Below are 17,827 nucleotides of genomic sequence, written 5' to 3'. Positions count from 1 at the left end.
AATACTGAGGCTTTTTCCAACACAGTTTTCCTACTGACAAATATGAAGTAATTCAAAACAAGGTGAAAAGGTCAGCGAAATTGTAGATCTGTAGTTAAAAGTTTTATAGGTTTAAAACAGACCAGCCCAGTCCAATTAAAAAGGTTGATATATCTACATAACAGTATTATTGTGTTCTTTTAGGTGGTTTTGATTAAATGTATGCATGCCATTTACCATAGCTTTACAATATTTGTAGCAAACCTGCACACATATTTATACTGGTGGTGTGGATATTTTTCAGTTGGGCTTTTCACTCTACACATTTCACTTGACAGTTGATCTAGCTTACCGCTACTACAATACTTGAATAAAATGAAGTGTTTAACTGTGGAATCGTTCACAGAAACCACACACTGTGTTCAACTAATAAAGATCCTCAAATTAGTTAGTAATCTACTTCGTTACTACCCACCTCTGTATACAAATGAGAATAAAACAACCCACATCAATTAATCAAAGACAGAACTCATAGCTTTGCCATAGGCCTACCAAAGTATTATTAAGTTCTCAAATAGAATAAGATATGTTGAGCAAAAATGTCTATATAAGTGATGTCTTGTTCTATAAAAAGCATTTAATCATAATCACAGCAAAATATAGTATTTAATTTTGACAAAGGAGATCATCAGCTTTGAAATAAGAAACATGGACATTACACTCCTAAAAATGAAGGTTCCAAAAGGAGACTTTTGCAGCAATGCCACGAAGCACCATTTTGGGGTTCTCTTTCAAACCTTTATGTGAACAAATCTTAAAAGAATATTTTTTTTCTTAGTGTTAATTACTTTTTCCACTATATAGAACCTTTAGTGCAATGGAAATGTTCTATGGATCTTGAAGGTTATTCGTGGAACCAGATGCCAGTAAAGAACCTGTATATTTAGGAGTATATGATGCCAAATAGAAACACAAGTTTATGAATACAGATATGCCAATTTCTTCTTTTAAATCTTGAATCAAAAACTTTGATGTTGGATAATTACGTTGGCATGGACAATGAGTTCTTATCCACTAGATACACCAGTGTGTACTGTATGTGCAAATATTTTTGAATCTCAAAGAACGTTACCAAATTTCTGTAAACATCTTGTGTATAAAGGTGAGGGTGACTGAGAGCTGAAGTAAAGTTTGTGGCAAAGCAGGGAGTTTATTTCAGGATGCCACTCTAACAATGACAATAATAATGTGGGATGAAATAACAGGACGTGCGAAAGTGTGCGGAAGATTGAAAGGATATGATGTAACCAGGGAGTCTCAATTATGAAATGAGGAGAGCAAGGATTATAGTAAGTAGGTTAGTAGAACAGCGGAAACACACAGAAGCTGACAGAAAGCTTTGTCACTCCCTCCTGCGTGGCCACTCCTTCTTCTCATCCTCTGCTTTCCTTCAGTCCAAAATCTCTCATGTGTTCCCTTTTTTTCCATTCATGCCTGTTTATTTTGAGTGATGCTGTTGTTTTTATCATTATGAACCATTCTGATTCCCTCAGACTTTGTCTCTGTCTCGTTTCCACCGCATTAAACTGAATGTTCTGTTTTAGAACAGGGGAAATCAGCCTTTGTCACAATGTTTGTGCACCGTTGTCAAAACAGACCTCCTCGGGGTAAACACACGAACGTTTCCGCTCCAGAAGCATTGCTTCCCCTTTTATTATTCCTCTGTTTAGATGCCTCTTCCTGTTTCAAAGTCTCTTCCTCACCTTCCTGCAGTCTTGAATTGCATATTTTCATTGAAAAGCAGCCCCTTTTCTGTATTTTTTCTTTATGTGACACACACACACACACAAACAATCACTGACCTCCTGACCATCTGTCTTATATAACCACAGTCTCTTAAATTAGAGCTTGCTCGCTCAGAGAATAGAGCGAGACGAGAAGGAGTCCGACATTAGGTGGAGGCACACAGAGAGACAGTGAATGAAGCATCGTTTAAATTAAATGTCTGCTGGAAAACATGACAAGAAAGTTCCTGTTAAGTGAGATTAGAAGTGCATTATGATCTAATGGCAAATGAACTTCAGGTGGAATAACAGAGTGGAAGAGGTTATGGAGGAATGTATAAAACAATCAGCGCTAGTGTGTGTGCCAGTTGATAAAATGTTTTTTTCAGAAGGGATTATTGTGAATCCAGCTCTCATCAGCGTAATCCCCTCACCACTCCTCTTCGTTATCGGTTTAATCCACTGACTCCTCTCCTATTTCAGAGCGCGAGGGTGTAATCCAGTTTTACCCTGCCCATCCTCTCCTCCATCATTCTCTTCTCCCTTCATCTTCTGATCCTTCTTCTCTCCTCCCTTCTGCAGCTCCCCTAGTAATCTTCACCCAGGCTAAAAATACCCCTTTAAAATCCCTATTACTTCAATTACATTATATAAACTAGACCTACATTGTATCATACTATAGGAAAGAATGTTCCCAAATGAACCCCTCTGTCCTAGGAGACTTCCAGAATTGTAGTCAGTGTTTACTCCAAACCATCGTCTTGGGCCCGTTAAAGTTTCCTCCGTATACCGTTGCTCACGGTTTCCATGATCTGCCGCGTCCCAGATGGTCGGAATTGCGTCGTCTGGACATTTTGTTTAGCAGCTAAACACATGAAGCCATGAGTCTCTGTTGACTCATCTCTAATTATATTACAAAGAGATTATTATCTCGTTGTTCATCCGCCATCTACAATGGATCATTTTCAAGAAGCTTTTCTTGAGTGTCTCAAATGAAACTAATGAGCAGCAACATATAATCATCTTAATCTCAGGCTGTTCCCACAGGGCATCCTCAGCATCATTAAAAAATGTCAGATGACGCTACCTGAAAATAAATTAGTGTCTTGCATACTAGTGTTGTGCAGATTACGGTTCTGGACCAAATAAACATATATTACTCATGCAAGTAAACACAAGCTGCCCAAATCATTTCTTAAGGGACAGATAATCGCAGTTGGCATGCTTGCCAGTAGATATACAATACGTCAACAGCTAAAACATCACCACCAAACAACAAAATCAGGTTAAAGACGGTGAAATGGTAGCATATAAAAAATGTGTACGAATTGTATAAATTATACAATGACTTAAGAGGGTCATATATATAGTGTAGGATAATTTTATCCAGTAAGATGTATCAGATTTGTCAAACAATTTCTAACAACTGTTTTCAACATATCAGCATATTAGAAAGATTTCTGAAGCATCATGTGGCACTTTCATGCTTACACTTAGCTGTACATCTTTTTTGTCACCCTGCTGTCATGACAATGACATGAATATCCTTATTGTAATGAATGGCCACTACTGAAGGTCAGGTCTCTTACTCACTTATTCTTCTTGCTAATGGTACCACATCTCATCTCCTGTCCTTTTCCTGCGGGTTTACATGTCCTATTTTTCTAACAAACACCCAGGTCGTTCACAGATACCAGGTTACTTCCTCCAACAACACTTTCCAAGTTAATAGACCTGTGGTCTATAACTCTCATGACAGCTGATATCTTTTATTACCTGCTATCTGATATGTAAAAAAAATTATACTGTTGTTATAGCAGTTCCCGTAAATGCTGCCTGAAAATGGTCTTTGAAATCATCAGGGTTATCAAGAGACTGACACACAGATGCTACTAAGCCTGGCTGTTTACCCAGAGAGTCACACCCTTAATATGAAGTTTATCTTTGCTTTCTTATGAACAATGCTAATCGAACAAAGGGCAAACATAATGCTGACATACACATGTACACACAATGAATACCAGCCCATACACACCCTGAATGCCAGCTTATTGGGGAAGAGAAGTATTGTCATGAAAATGCAGTGAAATTTAATATGAACAACCTTTTAGAAGAGATAACATCATGGGTTCATTTTGGATTTTAATTTTTTTGTAAAATGCGATGCGATCAATGAATCGAATCCTATACTAAAGTTCATGTTGTTCTGCTTTAACAAGCCACATGCGTTGCAACAGCTTGTTAGCTCAACAACCATGGGCTGTGGGCATACAGCGCTCGTTAACATGACGACCAATTTCGGTTTATCTATTATGAATCAGCATGGCACCCAGTGTCCACCATGACTGACCTACTTTTGAAAAATCATACTTGCACATACAAATGCCACGCCACCACACACACTTACAATGACTCACGCCTCTTCCACCCATTTGTTGACCGCAGCTGCAAAGCTGGAAAGACACACAGATGCGTTACAGTTACAGTTTTTAAATGTCATATCACTTCGTCATCTACTATCCGTCCCTTCCAAGTCCCTTCTTTTTCATCCTTCACTTCTGTAGTCCCTTGTGTCCTAGTTCCACTATCTTTCTATTTCCCTTATTGCCTGAAGGAAGTGTGGAACACACTGTATGTCCATTTCTATCTCTTTATGTCTCCCTCCCACCCTTCTTTCACCCCTTATTACAAAGCAATAAACTTGTGCAGTCGTTTATTTTTCCTCCATCCTCTGTAGATGCTTTGCTCGGCTCTCTATCCAGAGAAAACTTTTAATTACATTGCAGCCTTTTCAGTTGTCATATGTTGTTCATTTTCTATCACAGTAACCATTTTTCACCCCACTCATCTGTCATTATTTGTTTGAAAAGGTGAATGCACATCATAATCTTCTTAGGTAAACTGAATAGATAATGGATTCAGTCATGTAATTCTGTTTGCTTTTATTTGCACTCAGATTTTTAAATCACACAGTTCCAATCATCTCCACATTATTACCAATGTAATAGTTACGTGGGTGAATGGAAACATTACAATGAGGAGGAACATAATCCCAGTGCCCAGAAAGGGGAGAAAGAAAGGTAAATAATGAAATATAAATCAAAGGCTCTGGCATTGAAAATACAACAATTCTTCAAAAAACACATATTAGAAAGAAAAAAGCGTCTAATAATGTCGTAATCTCAAATTAATACAACCTTGAAACGTCATTCATTTTACTGTTTTGTTTTTGTATTTATGGCTGAGAGAATGATGGGGAATTATAGACCTCTGGTGGTGACTTTGGGTACTTCACATTTGGGTTTACATAACAGACGATGATCCACTCTCTGCAAAGTCAGTTTAGCAGTTAAACTAAACTGTGTAAACATTAGTATGCATCTACCAGTTGCATTAAACATTGTTGCAAACTACTTTAACTTCTACCAATTAAAGTAGGCAGAGTTTGACGAGATTTTTCAGTTGACTGCAGAAAATTCTATTAAGTAGGCTAAGTAAAACATTTTTTAAAAAATTATAATTTTTTATTATTGCATTAATTGTAGTAATTGTTGAATTTTATTCTCTGGTTTATTCAGAGGTAGACAGTTACCATAACACAAAGACTATGAAAGCTATAAATCACATTCATTTCCGTCAATATTCCTGGCCACCATTTCAGTTTCCATCGAACAGCAAAAGCAGACAGTAAATGAGAGACTAAGCAAAGTGTGGTTCACATTACAAACAAATATCTGTCAGTGGTCAACATTGGAACAAACGGAAAACCTTTCCGGTGTATCGGTTGTTTTTTCTCCCTGTGTCGTCTGGAAAGTAAAGTTTTGGTAGCTTGTGGCTGGAAAGATTAGCCAAGCTGAGCATTTTACAGACATGACAGAAACATAGAGAGCGAGAGGTGGACGTCCAGGAAAATGAGAAAGGAGGGAGAGGTGGCTATGACCTACTTAGAGGAGAAAAAGGAAAACACACCCCGGGGGATGGTGTAGAATAGATACACCACACAAATGCTTTCCAGCAACTATCTACACTGAGATGTAAATCCACACGGTCAGACGCAGTCCCACAAACTCAAGTGTCACATCTTGGAAGTGGGTTACAAAATCCTATTTACTGCTTCTGACAATTATGTAGGCCTACATGAGTGGTTCCCGGCCATGCGGCTCTGACGTGTTAGCAACAGCAGGATCCATTCTATTTTCCATTGCAAAGGGCGCTTCGAGGCAGCTGCGTCATTTTCAAATGCGACCAATCGATATACCACATCAAAGCATAACCACAACTTATAGTTCATTTACCTGCATTACACCAGTTAAAACGATCTGAAACACAGCCATGAAGTGCGCTTAAGCAACCACAAATTAAATTGTGGAGCGATATGTAATTTCCTGAGAACAAATCCCATCTGTGCGTCAGTAATTTCCCTCAAAGGATTAAAAATAATCTGCAGTGAGATTTAATTAGGTGCAGCATCATCTACAGGCTTCATAAACATAGGGATCCACTGCCAGGGGAAAGTATCAGGCACATTGAGATGACAGAGACTGTAATATGTAACAGAGATGTGTAATTAATCATGTTGTGAACGAAGTACACAACCTAGCTTTCTCAACTCAAGAGTTTTTTACTTCCTAATTTACTTCCTTTGAACAAAAAGGTGATGTTAGTCTGGATTACCACTAACCCGGTTCACTTCCACTGGAAAAGAGCAGTATTAACATTCTGCTAAACTTTTCCTTTAGATTTACACAAAGAAAGAAAGCAAATCATGGGTTTAGAAGGACATGAGGATAAGCTGTGTAAACAAGAATGGCTCTTAAGGACTACATTGAAGATCCCTGGTCAACAACACACTAATCATATTCTTATGTGTATGATCTTTGACTTGAAAAATGTGTTTGTCTCAAGAAAGAAAAAGCTTTCCATTTCCACAGAAGGCGTTTAGGCATGTGTGAGAGCGAAGTCAAACCTGGAGACTCTTAAAATGAGGGCAGCAGAGATAAAGCAAGCTCTGTATGGTTTCTTAGAAAAACCTTGTGATTACAGGCTGTCTTGTGATCAGGACTTGTGATCAAAAATACACTTTGTGACAGAAGACAGATAATTCAGATCTGATGGGATGGACAGACAAGTTAATACACCACAACTTTTTAAAATGTGAGCATCATTCACTTGCTTTGTAAATTGTCACAGAGAAACTAACAGAGGATATATTAGGACAAATAAATTTAATGTTCTAAAACTGGCTCAAAATACCTCTTCTGACTTTATCAAGGCAATATATATACAGACCATAAATTGAGGCAAAAATCTGGGCGCAGTCATTAAAGGTATTCCAGCCAGAAATTGTGAGGATTACATTTCATAAAAACACAGATAAAAGTTAATTATTTAATATTATTATTCTAGACCTTTCAGTATATTTGTGTGAGGAACACACTAAACTTTACATCGTTTCCTTCCAGCGAGCTAAAACACTGCGATCGGGTCATGTGAGTTGAACTCGAGAACCGAATCAGACCGATTCATGAATAAAATCATTTAGACTTGTTTTGTGCCTCGTCCGAATCAGATTCTTTAAAAAGATCCGAATCAAAGAATGATTTGTATATGAGCAACACTACTTACCTACTTGGCTCATGACTTTTCATTCTTTTACTTTGTGTGTGTGTGTGTGTGTGTGTGTGTGTGTTGATATGTGCCTTCCGTGCCTAGCGGGTGTCATGATGCCCACTTGTGCTGCTGATCAAGTCAATATCAGCAGTGAGTGACTGTCAGCGGCAGAACAGACAATGAACCTCTCAGCTTCCTTCAGGTTGTAAGTGAGTAGAAGACACACCTTGTTTTACATGTAACACAATGCATAAACAAGATCACCGGTGCAAACAATATGTTAATAGTGTAACTCTTTTTGACTATTATGATTTTATGAGATCATATTAATTTGCTAGAGGGTACTGGGTTTGTTTTCATTTCGAATTTGCAGATTAAGTTTTCTGAAATGATTAATATGTTTTCTAATATTTTATGTACACTGTATAATAACTTTCATTTAGCTACTAGGTACGTTTTACCCTGCCAATAAATTCACATTTTTATTAATTTATAAGACGTTTGTTTAAAGGAACTTGCAGGCGAAGTATATATTTTACCCTGCTTGTGTTCCCTGGGAATTGGTAATGTTGTTTGTGCAATGCTCAGTCTAATTGATGAGCTACAAAGAGTCTGACAATGCATGTCAATCACCAGTTGCAGATGATACATTGTGGTTGTGTATTCACCGTTCAGGTGGAACCTGATACTGGTGCTCTGACTTCTTATGTAATTACTACCAGAACAGCAAATCCTGTCTGGCCCAGATCTGGCAGAAGCTCATCTCTCCAATAAAACAGGAGGATAGTGTGACCCCAATTGTCACCTTAATAACATCTGAGAGTGAACCTGATGGCTCTGGTTTCTGCTGTGTCAAAGAGGGAGTCTCAATAATTCATTAGCCATGACATTTCATAATATGTTATAATATTTCATAATACCTTAGATTAAATATTGTTTTGTTTTGAAGGTCTGTAGTAGTACTGTGTTGAAATCTTTTAAGCTGGTGACATGATGTGAGAGATTTAACTGATTAGTGTTAAATTGAATGAAACTGAGACAATTACAGTTCACCAGAGGTTCACTGATTAAATAAAGTCAATCTCTCTTTGTATTATTAGCGTTTAACAGTGATTTTCAGTGCCTAGTGAGTAATGGATATCACTCTTATATAAAAATACTGACACAATCTTGATTAAATAAAATTATAAATAAAATTAAAATTTAGAAAATTTATGAAATAATATAATGTATAACAATATAATATAATATTTGAAGTGAGCTGGATGATGACACTCTTGTATTTATAAATGGCATATATAAAATATCACTGTTATTTTTGTTTGTTACTATGAAGCTGCTTTAAATTTGTAATGTATAAATTGCTATATAAATAAAGGTGACTTGACTTTACACCTTAATTCACTATAATATAATATAAGTGTTCATCTGTGTACTACTTTCTGATGAGGTAACATAAATCAACAGGTCAGAATACTTTTCTGTTGAAGTGCCACACAAGCTGCTATAATCATATCACTGGTTACTGACACACTGAAAGCTTGTTTAAACAAGTCTGAGTGTGCTTGAGAATTTCAAGTCTATGTCTTGGACAAAGAGATACCTTGTCAAATAAATGAGCTCGATTTATGTGAAAAGGGTATGTGTAAATATATGATCACAATCCACTCTCATAGACTGACCCTTGACCTCTGTATGCATGACACACTGCCTTCCAACTATCCAGTATGTTCAATACAGAAAAAGGGCATTCTGCCATCTTAACATGTGATTAATTGACAAATTATGCATGTCAAACAGGTGTCACTGAGTGATTTTGACAATATGGGTGTTTGAAGTACTGCATATGCCCTCTGTGTCTGAAACATAACAATTTCAAAGAGACTATTATGTATATTATTATAAACACATGGCATTTTTAGTAAACACATTGGTGTGCATCTAGAAAGTGAGTAAATTTCCATACATTTAATTACACAAATCAAATCATGCATAGACCTGAAGGAGTCCCACTTCAGGAGCTCTTTGAATTTGTGCATGACACTTTCGTTTGATTACAGATTATTGCATTCGGATGGCTCTGAATTAGATAAATTACTCATGGGGGCAGTGTTTCTTGACAATATGAACATAGTGTTCTTTTCTACTGTCGAACTCATTGATCTTTATGAAGTAATGAGTTCTCCTGCTTACAAATCAACATGTGCCTGAACAGAATGTCAGCAGACTATTGTCAGCAACACATTCTCAGGAATGTCCAGATTTATACTTTTTTTACCATTACCTATCAAATATATATACAAATGTAGCTTATTTATTTAATTACATATACACTATATGATTGTACTATATCTTGATTAAGCCATATAGTTTAAAGTTACCTTTTTGGCAGAGTATATTAAACAGCCATTGTTACAGATATTATTATTTTGTTATAAATAATTTTCCTGGCACAAATATGATCAACGTTTAGATGCATTAATTCATTAAATCCCTCAATTCTGTTGATCACTTTATGTAAGATTCATTAAAAGCACCAGACATATTACAAATGGCCTGGTATTTCCCAAAAATCAGGGAAAATTTAGTTTTTCTTCATGTATTTATCTGAGTGAAAAGTAAAATGAAAATCAATGACATGATCACACGATCAGTGTCACAAATTTACTATTTGATTACTGAGCTACAAATCTGAATTAAGTCAGAATGTTTCTTTGCTTTAATCCTAAAGGTTTCACTTTGTTTTTAGGTTTTCAGTTTTTGAATTTAAATTGATAATATGGTCTCAGACTAGTTTGTATATCTGTGCTGGATAACACTGCCACCGTGTGGACAGCTGTTGTATCTGCAGCTCTGTTTTATTTTATATTTCCAGAAGCACAGGACGCATGTAGACTTGGATGTACTGTATCAGTAATTGTAAATGATCTATTGAGATAATACATGTAATGTGAGCACTTTCCATATGAAATCATAATATATGAGGCTTCTGGATCAAATACATCAGTTTGACCCAAGTTTGCTATTAATCTGTCTATGTTAGTAGCTTGGATGACCATGATTTAGCTGCTCGTGCGTTTGATATGTGAGCAGTGGTTTAATCCCAAACAATACCAACAAAATTATTTATTATACTGACCTTCGCTTTTCACTTGTGGCTCCAGGTGAAATCGTCAAATCCCAATGAGCGTGCATTAATTCGTTTGGAAATAAATGGGTATAAATAAATATTCAGAGAGCTTCAGGTTTGTGGCTTAGATTCGTTGCAAAATCGGTTTGGCATTTTTTCAAGCTCTTGTCTTGCTTGTTGTCTACAATCATGCTTGTTATCTGTAGACCACAAGCTATCCGGTGGTGCAATAGCCAAACAGAGGCATGCTGCTATATAAAAACCCACGGAGGTGATAAGAACTGATCTCAGAACATTTTTATATAAGAATAAATAACAGCACTCTGTACCAGTACTCTTGAGTATTTATGGTTCTATATTTGGTGTTAAAATACAACAGGATAGCCCAAAGACAGAAGGAAAGGAGGTACTGAAACGTAGAACTTAAAAGATACAATGTTTGATTGTTAAAATAACACTATACTGCAAACAAACCCAACATGATTAACATTTCTGAGATATTGATCTTCGTATATTAGAGCCCCTTCAATAAGATCCAACCCCTTTATTTTAGTCCTTTATAATAATAAACATCAACAAAAATATGTGATGCACCAGAAAAACTTAAAAGAAAAACGAATACCAGTTAGGTTCTTGATGGTTTATTAGAACAGGAAATGATAACAGAGCACAGTCTCCATGCTCAATGACAGCCAGAACTGAGGACAAGGAGTTTCCAAATGCAAAAATTTGTGCACGTGTGTGTGTTAAAGTACAGTGGGATCCAAAAGTCTGAGAAGACTCTAAATATGTGAGATTTATAATACCATTTACACTTAAAAATAAAGTTTCAGGATTTTTGAGAAATTCACAACAAAGAACCCTTATGGCACAAACAGATTAAGAAATTAAGCACAATTTCAGGGTCACTAAATATGAAAATTTGTGACATTTATCACATAACTTTGCAGAGATGGTCAGATGTTCTTATTTCCATTGAAGTACAAGATGTTCTTTGGATCATCTTAAATCATGCTGAAGAACATGAGCGTCAGGTTTTACACAAACTACTGTAGATGCAGCTTGAGTGCTGATGTTAAAGCAAAAGACAAACTGTATCCAAATACATTCTTATTTTTTTAATTAAACCTTCCACTTAAAGTATTACAGTAATTATATAATTTGAGCATGTGAAAACAGAGTTTTTAAAACTTTTGGACCCCACTGTCCATGTGTTCATGATCTTGTGTATGTGTGCACGTTTGTCTTTTTGTGCATTTGTGCTGTTGATTTGGAAAGCATGCATGTGACTGTCTGATTGGTGGACAATATTAGGGCAAACAGTAGCATGTCATGTTGAAGTACACACTACCTCTGTGGACTCCAGACCGAGGCTGTGTTCATGCAGATAGTTCACTTAAATTACATTTAAGCACTGAAATCATTATGTACACTGAAGGGGACACGATTTGTCATTTAATGACAATGGACCCAGTAACACGAACAGCCTCTGGTGAGAGACAAATCAGAAGTCCATCACAGTTAACAGAAGACTCAGCTCTTTTGGAAAAGTGTTTTTCTTCTTTTCTTTCTTTCAGGAGAAACAACTCCCATCCGGCTTTGCACAGTTCAGAAACCAGGATCAAACACTGAAATTCAGGTCACAGTCACAGAATAATCATCGTCGTTGTTGAACAAAGATTCACACACCAGAGAGCAAATCAAATCACTTGCATGAACTCAAACCAACCTAAAACATTACCACAAAACAAACAAACAAACAAATATAAAAATGAAGATACCAGTACTGGCTAATATATTCTCTACAACTTTACAAAAAAATTCAAACTCTGTTTGTGCTTGTCAGATGTCAGGTTTTGCACACTGAAAGCATGTCATTTCTAAACAAACCTTTTCTTTCTTTGTGTTAGCACATTTCATCAGGTGGCCCATTAGCTGTGGCAGTTTGTGGCTGGGGGACGTCAAAAAAAAAGAAAAAAAAAAGATCTCAGAGCTTTAAAAGACAAAGCGGAGAAAGAAAAACAGCCCAGACAATGAGAAAGCCTCGAGCACACTGTCCTCACTGCTCATAGACAGAATTCTAATTGGAAAATTGAGATTAGGGGGCTCTCTTTCTGTCCAAACAAAACCCTAGCAGAGTTTTTACAGCCGATTCCATTTCTTGCTTGAGAGAATTACGACATAGGAAGACAGTGAAACAACCCTTGTTTATTTTCTTTTCCTACGAACACATTTTATAGAGCTCCACAACAAATTAACTCCATTTCACTGCCTCAAAATCTTGTGCGAATGAACCCAGGTGGTGTTTAGAGCTTGTGTACAGGCTTTCACAATAAGCATCCCCTGTGTTTGCTGCTTGTTTTTGGTCTATTCCGGCGAATGTTATTTATATGGGATGCGGTCGAGAATAATGACTCGCTGCTTGAGTTTTGCTGCCCACATCTCAGGCGATTGCTTTGTAAAATCTGGCTGTGTGAGTAAGCAGGTGGGTGCCTGTGTTTCTGCACGTCTCTCAAGATCATCTCTAGGCTTTATCAGGCAAAGATAGACTTAGCGTAATCACTCATGTTTCGCCTAATGGTGCAACAGAGTGAAAAGCCAGTGAGAGGGAAGCAGGGTGAATGCATGCTTGGATGGGCAGACCTTTTTTAGTGGTGGGTCTCAGTCTTTGTGAGGGTACAACCCTGGATGACAATTAAAAAGCTGCGTCAATAATGTTGATTGTGTAAAAATAATTACACACAGAGTTCTGAACTCAGTCATACATTGGCACTTAAAACCTATAAATTATACACTTCATTAATTGCTTTAATGTTCAGCTTCAGAGCTTTCATCCATCCACAAAAAGAACACATATTCAAAAGAACACACTCTTCTCTGTCTCTATATCACTACAACAGATTTTTCATTTGGAACACAGCCTGTTTTTAAACCAACATATACTTAGTGTTGAAGAATTGTTCATTATAGGACCACCAAACATTTGATGTCAAACCTTCTCATGGACCATTTTCACATTTTTGGGTTTGGAATATAAACAATAGCAGGGTAGACTTCTACAGAAATAAATGTGAGAGCATAGCAAATGTTATTTTAACATTAAACAAGAAAGTTTAAACAAGAAAAAAAAATCAATATTGTATTTCCATGACTTTCTAAAAGAAGAAAAAGTAAAATAAATTGATTATGGCAGTTAGACGAGGGAATGATGTCAGATTTGCCATCTTTCCCTCAGAAGATGTATTTGAAACCCCACTGCAGCAGTGTTTACTATTTCTTTTGTAATTTAATGCTAGGGAAATATAACAAAGTATAGTGTTATACACTAATATTTAGAATTTTGGGGTCAGAAAGATTTTTACATTTTTTGAAAAAGTCTCTTATGCTGACCAAGGCTGCATTTATTTGATACAAAAATTTTAAATAACAGTTAATAACAGTTATTAAATAATATTTTATTATGTGATGGCAATAAAATGTTTTTAGCAGCCATTACTCCAGTCTCCAATGTCTTATGATCCTACCAAAATCATAAAAGTATTCATTTCTTTAAAAAACTTAAATAAAAGTTCAAATCAAAACATTTTTCAACATGATGACTGCAGAAATGTGTCATCTCACACTGTGAAAAGGGTCCATTGAGCAAAAGTAAAAAAAAAAAAACTCAATGTGCAATACCGCCCTCTAGTGGACACACTCGCACTCACTAAATTACCGTTGCCTCACGGGAAGAAAACAAAGATAACGTCGTTCACTGAGAGGTGAATGAATTGAATAGTACACTATTTCTTTTCTACCTCCCGTGGGGTTTACAAACCTGAAACAAGTAAACAGCAATCTAAAGAGAGCCAGAGGAACCTGAACAATGGCTGAAGCGGGCACAGTGCCATCGGGAGCCCAGTTGGTCTGATTTGTTTTGCTCTCCATCTAAATGTAACATTGTATTCATCTGATTCTGTGAGGTTTGTGAAGGCTGGCAATGAGGGGGGAGCCAGAGGGGTCCGATCTGTCTGGCTCCTCATTGACATTCTCCTGGGCTGGGCTGATAGCTAGGCCATGACTCTTAACGGTTATTTGTTGTTGGGATGGTCTTCTCTGGCTGGGCCACACAAAGACACCCAGTGTCATTGAGACACTCTGAATGCAGCTCCCTAGCGGCCTGACTCGGCCCAGACAACTGAGCTCACATTCGAGTCAATGGACTGCAGAGAGAACGAAGCCAGACCGAGTGAAAGAAAAAGAAAGTGTTGCAAATGCCCAGCTCTAATTCTAGAATCTGTAGGGGATGTAGAAATGCACTAAATGTCTTGGTTTTTAAGATACACCACAAAATAAATGGGTCCACCCAACAACATATGTCCCTGTACGCAATATAAAGTAATTTCCACAGTGCTTCCATGCTCCTTCCAAAAAGCATTGGTTGATTCCTCCATGATTTTTGGCAAACGCTCTTTTCCATGACCCATTTACATCTGATATTCCAGCACACAAGTCTTTAAAATCAAATGGCAGTTGTCTTGATTGCTTCCTGACACATAATAGGTTAAGAGAGGGAGGGGTAGTCAGTCATTTGACATCAGATCACTCAAGAAACACCAGTGTTGGTCGGCCATTTTGCTTTCATATCAAGTCTAGCCGGCAAGAACATTTTAATCCCCGTTTTGGCGTGGCTCTCATACACATACAAACAGACACAAGAAAGTTTGAGCTTGTCTGCAAAGGCCCCAGGATGCACAAAAGAAGCATCTGCAGGCGGAAAATGTAAAGCAAGAGAGGTGAAAACGAAACGGATCACTTCCACTGAATGGTTTACAGGGTTTGAGATTACACAGAGAGACAATCCGGAACCACTTCACTATGCTAAACGGCCAACATAGCCATTCGCAGGATTATGATTATGTATTTCATCTCCCATCACCCAACGCATCTGTTATTACTAAGTGATCCTTCCGCTTTATTAAACAGTGAGCGTGATAGAAGCCGCTAACGTGCTAAGTGGCATCACCCCACAGGCAGGGGAAGACAGCGGCGTTAACACCATCAACCATTAACGCTCTCGTTCGCTCATACTCGGTAGTCCTAGAGCTCAGCCACTGGTAGGGGACTTGAAAGACACTGGATGGCAGTGAGAGTGGACAGGAAGGGCAGGATTACAGAAGGAGTCTGAGTCTTGGGGGTGATGGGACTCTGAAGGGTGTGAACAGGCCTGGACCACTCATTGGCCATTTGGGTTACACTCACTAACACTTTTCACCAGCAGGTGGCTGTAGTCCTGTATCTCATTGAGCCCTCGCTGAGTGTGGTGACCTGGCCGTATTAACGCAGCATTAGTGCGTGGCTGTATGGGATACGGGTGGTGGCCAGAAGGAGTCGCGTTGTTGCTATTGAAGTTGAGTCCGTCGCGGGACCATCGCAGATGTTCTCCATAGTCCGACTGGGTTGTAGGAGCTGAAACAACCCTCCTGCGGTCAGGTGAGTCCTGAGGCGTTGTTGGATAGTTGTATTCACCAGCAGAGTTGCGAGTAGGTGGGCCGGTCGGTCGCCCACTCTGCTCCCTCTGATTTGGTGGATGGGAGAGGATGAGGTACCGCTGACGCTCTGAATGAGGAGGAACATCACCCGATCCCTCTTGCCGCCCACCTTGCAGGTATTTGGAGCTCAAGTAAATGACCGCTGAGTTCGCCGGGCAGGGTGTCCCTGTCTGGGTGAGGAAAGTATGGCTCTGGTCCCAGTCGCAGTCTGTGAGATGGACATTAGGAGTGGGACGTTTCTGCTGCAGAGGCGTCTGTTCTGGAGTAGGAAGTCCTGGATCGATGTCTTCAGATTTTGGCCAGCCGTTGGTGAACATATTTTCAACCTGCGAGCGGGGTCGTTCGCTGCCACTGATACGCGTCACGCTGATTACGGAACCGCTGCGACCGTGTCCCAGCATGCTCTGCTCCTTGTCACTCTTACGACGACTCCCCATGCCAGATTCACTGGCTCTGGAGCGCTGGCGGTGCTTGAGGCTCATTATCCAACACACCATCAGACCCGACAATGCTGCCCCGGTGGCAAACGCTGAAACCGCTGACACCACCAGCAAGTTCACGGACACCAAGCCATCTGGTTCCTCGATGAAACTCTCCTGCAGAAGACCTAAAGACATGGAAAGAATAACAGTGAACATAAATAACACTTTTATAACTTACAAATATTGAGTTAAGTAAAAAAATATTTTATTTTTCTATAGGGTCGAAGAATGCATGAGTGAAGTAAAAAGGCAGACTAATTGCACGCATTACTACCTAAAGTAGGGATGCAACGATACCATTTTTTCAGAACCGATCCGATCCCGAAAATTCTGAGTATCTGCCGGTACCGATCCAATCCGATACCAGCACAGTTTTTTTTAGTGCTCTGTGCTGACCTGATCATCACTCTTTTGTGTTAATCTACTACAAATACACAAATTCATTTGAATGAAAAACAACAAATGAAAAAAATATATTATCACAATCCATAACAAAAATGCTATTATTAAAACTAGGTTAGTAGATAATTCAGCAGCAAAACATACTCTAGATTCTAGAAAAATCACGGGTGCACAATAATTTTATAAAATCTAGTGAAATATTTTATTCACAAATAAAAGTGAATAAGTCTAAAATCTGGTAAAATGTAGAACATTGCTCTTTGTATTGTTGTAAAATACATTAATGAAAAAAATTATATAAATTTATATAGAAATCTAAGACGTTTCTTTTAAATGTATAGCACAGTAATAAAGGCAGCAACAAATCATAGATAGGAAAAAACAAGAAAGACTATTAATAATCTTTGATTGCGACAGAGCGGCACAGTGCGCTTATGCACATCCCGTGCGCAGCCCTCCGAGTCCACACAGAAAGCTGCTCTGCTCGTGTTCATCTTCAGTTCTCTCTTCATAGCAGTCCAGTCAGTGTACTGTTTGAGTAAATTAATTACTCGGGGATATTGGTTTATTTCGACTCAAAGGGAGTGTGCTTACTGGAGACACGAACCGGTTCAAACGATTCAGTCTGAGTTGGTGAACTGGTTCAAAAAGAACTGGTTAAATCAAACGATTTGTTCGTGAACCGGACATCACTAGTACAAAGGGAAGATATATTGATACGTAGTGTAATAAATCTGTACGTTAGTTTAATGAGCCTTTTCTTTGAACAGTTTTAAACCTCAGTTACTGTGCACTCTTGAAGAGAGTTTCATCGATTTGACTGTAGTAACCGAACGTCAGATGGAGTTTGATTGCTGAATGGAGGGTGACAGACAGCCGCAGCGGAGAAGAGTTTATGTGAACTTGAAT

General features: G+C 38.2%; 1 protein-coding gene across 1 annotated transcript in view; it reads right to left on the bottom strand.

The window, feature by feature from the left end:
* Positions 1-13,192: 13,192 nt before the first annotated feature.
* The window catches only part of LOC132097876 (semaphorin-6B-like), a 117,516-nt gene continuing 112,881 nt past the window's right edge, over positions 13,193-17,827 (bottom strand). Inside the window, exon 17 of the mRNA XM_059503852.1 lies at positions 13,193-16,641. Within this exon, the coding sequence (XP_059359835.1) occupies positions 15,719-16,641 (923 nt within the window). The 3' untranslated portion in view covers positions 13,193-15,718. The remainder of the gene's footprint in view (positions 16,642-17,827) is intronic.

This window comes from Carassius carassius, chromosome 21 (genome assembly GCF_963082965.1).
Source record: "Carassius carassius chromosome 21, fCarCar2.1, whole genome shotgun sequence".
Lineage (NCBI taxonomy): Eukaryota > Metazoa > Chordata > Actinopteri > Cypriniformes > Cyprinidae > Carassius > Carassius carassius.
The sequence above is the reverse complement of the archived record's forward strand: the minus strand, read 5'-3'. Positions and strand labels throughout refer to the sequence as shown.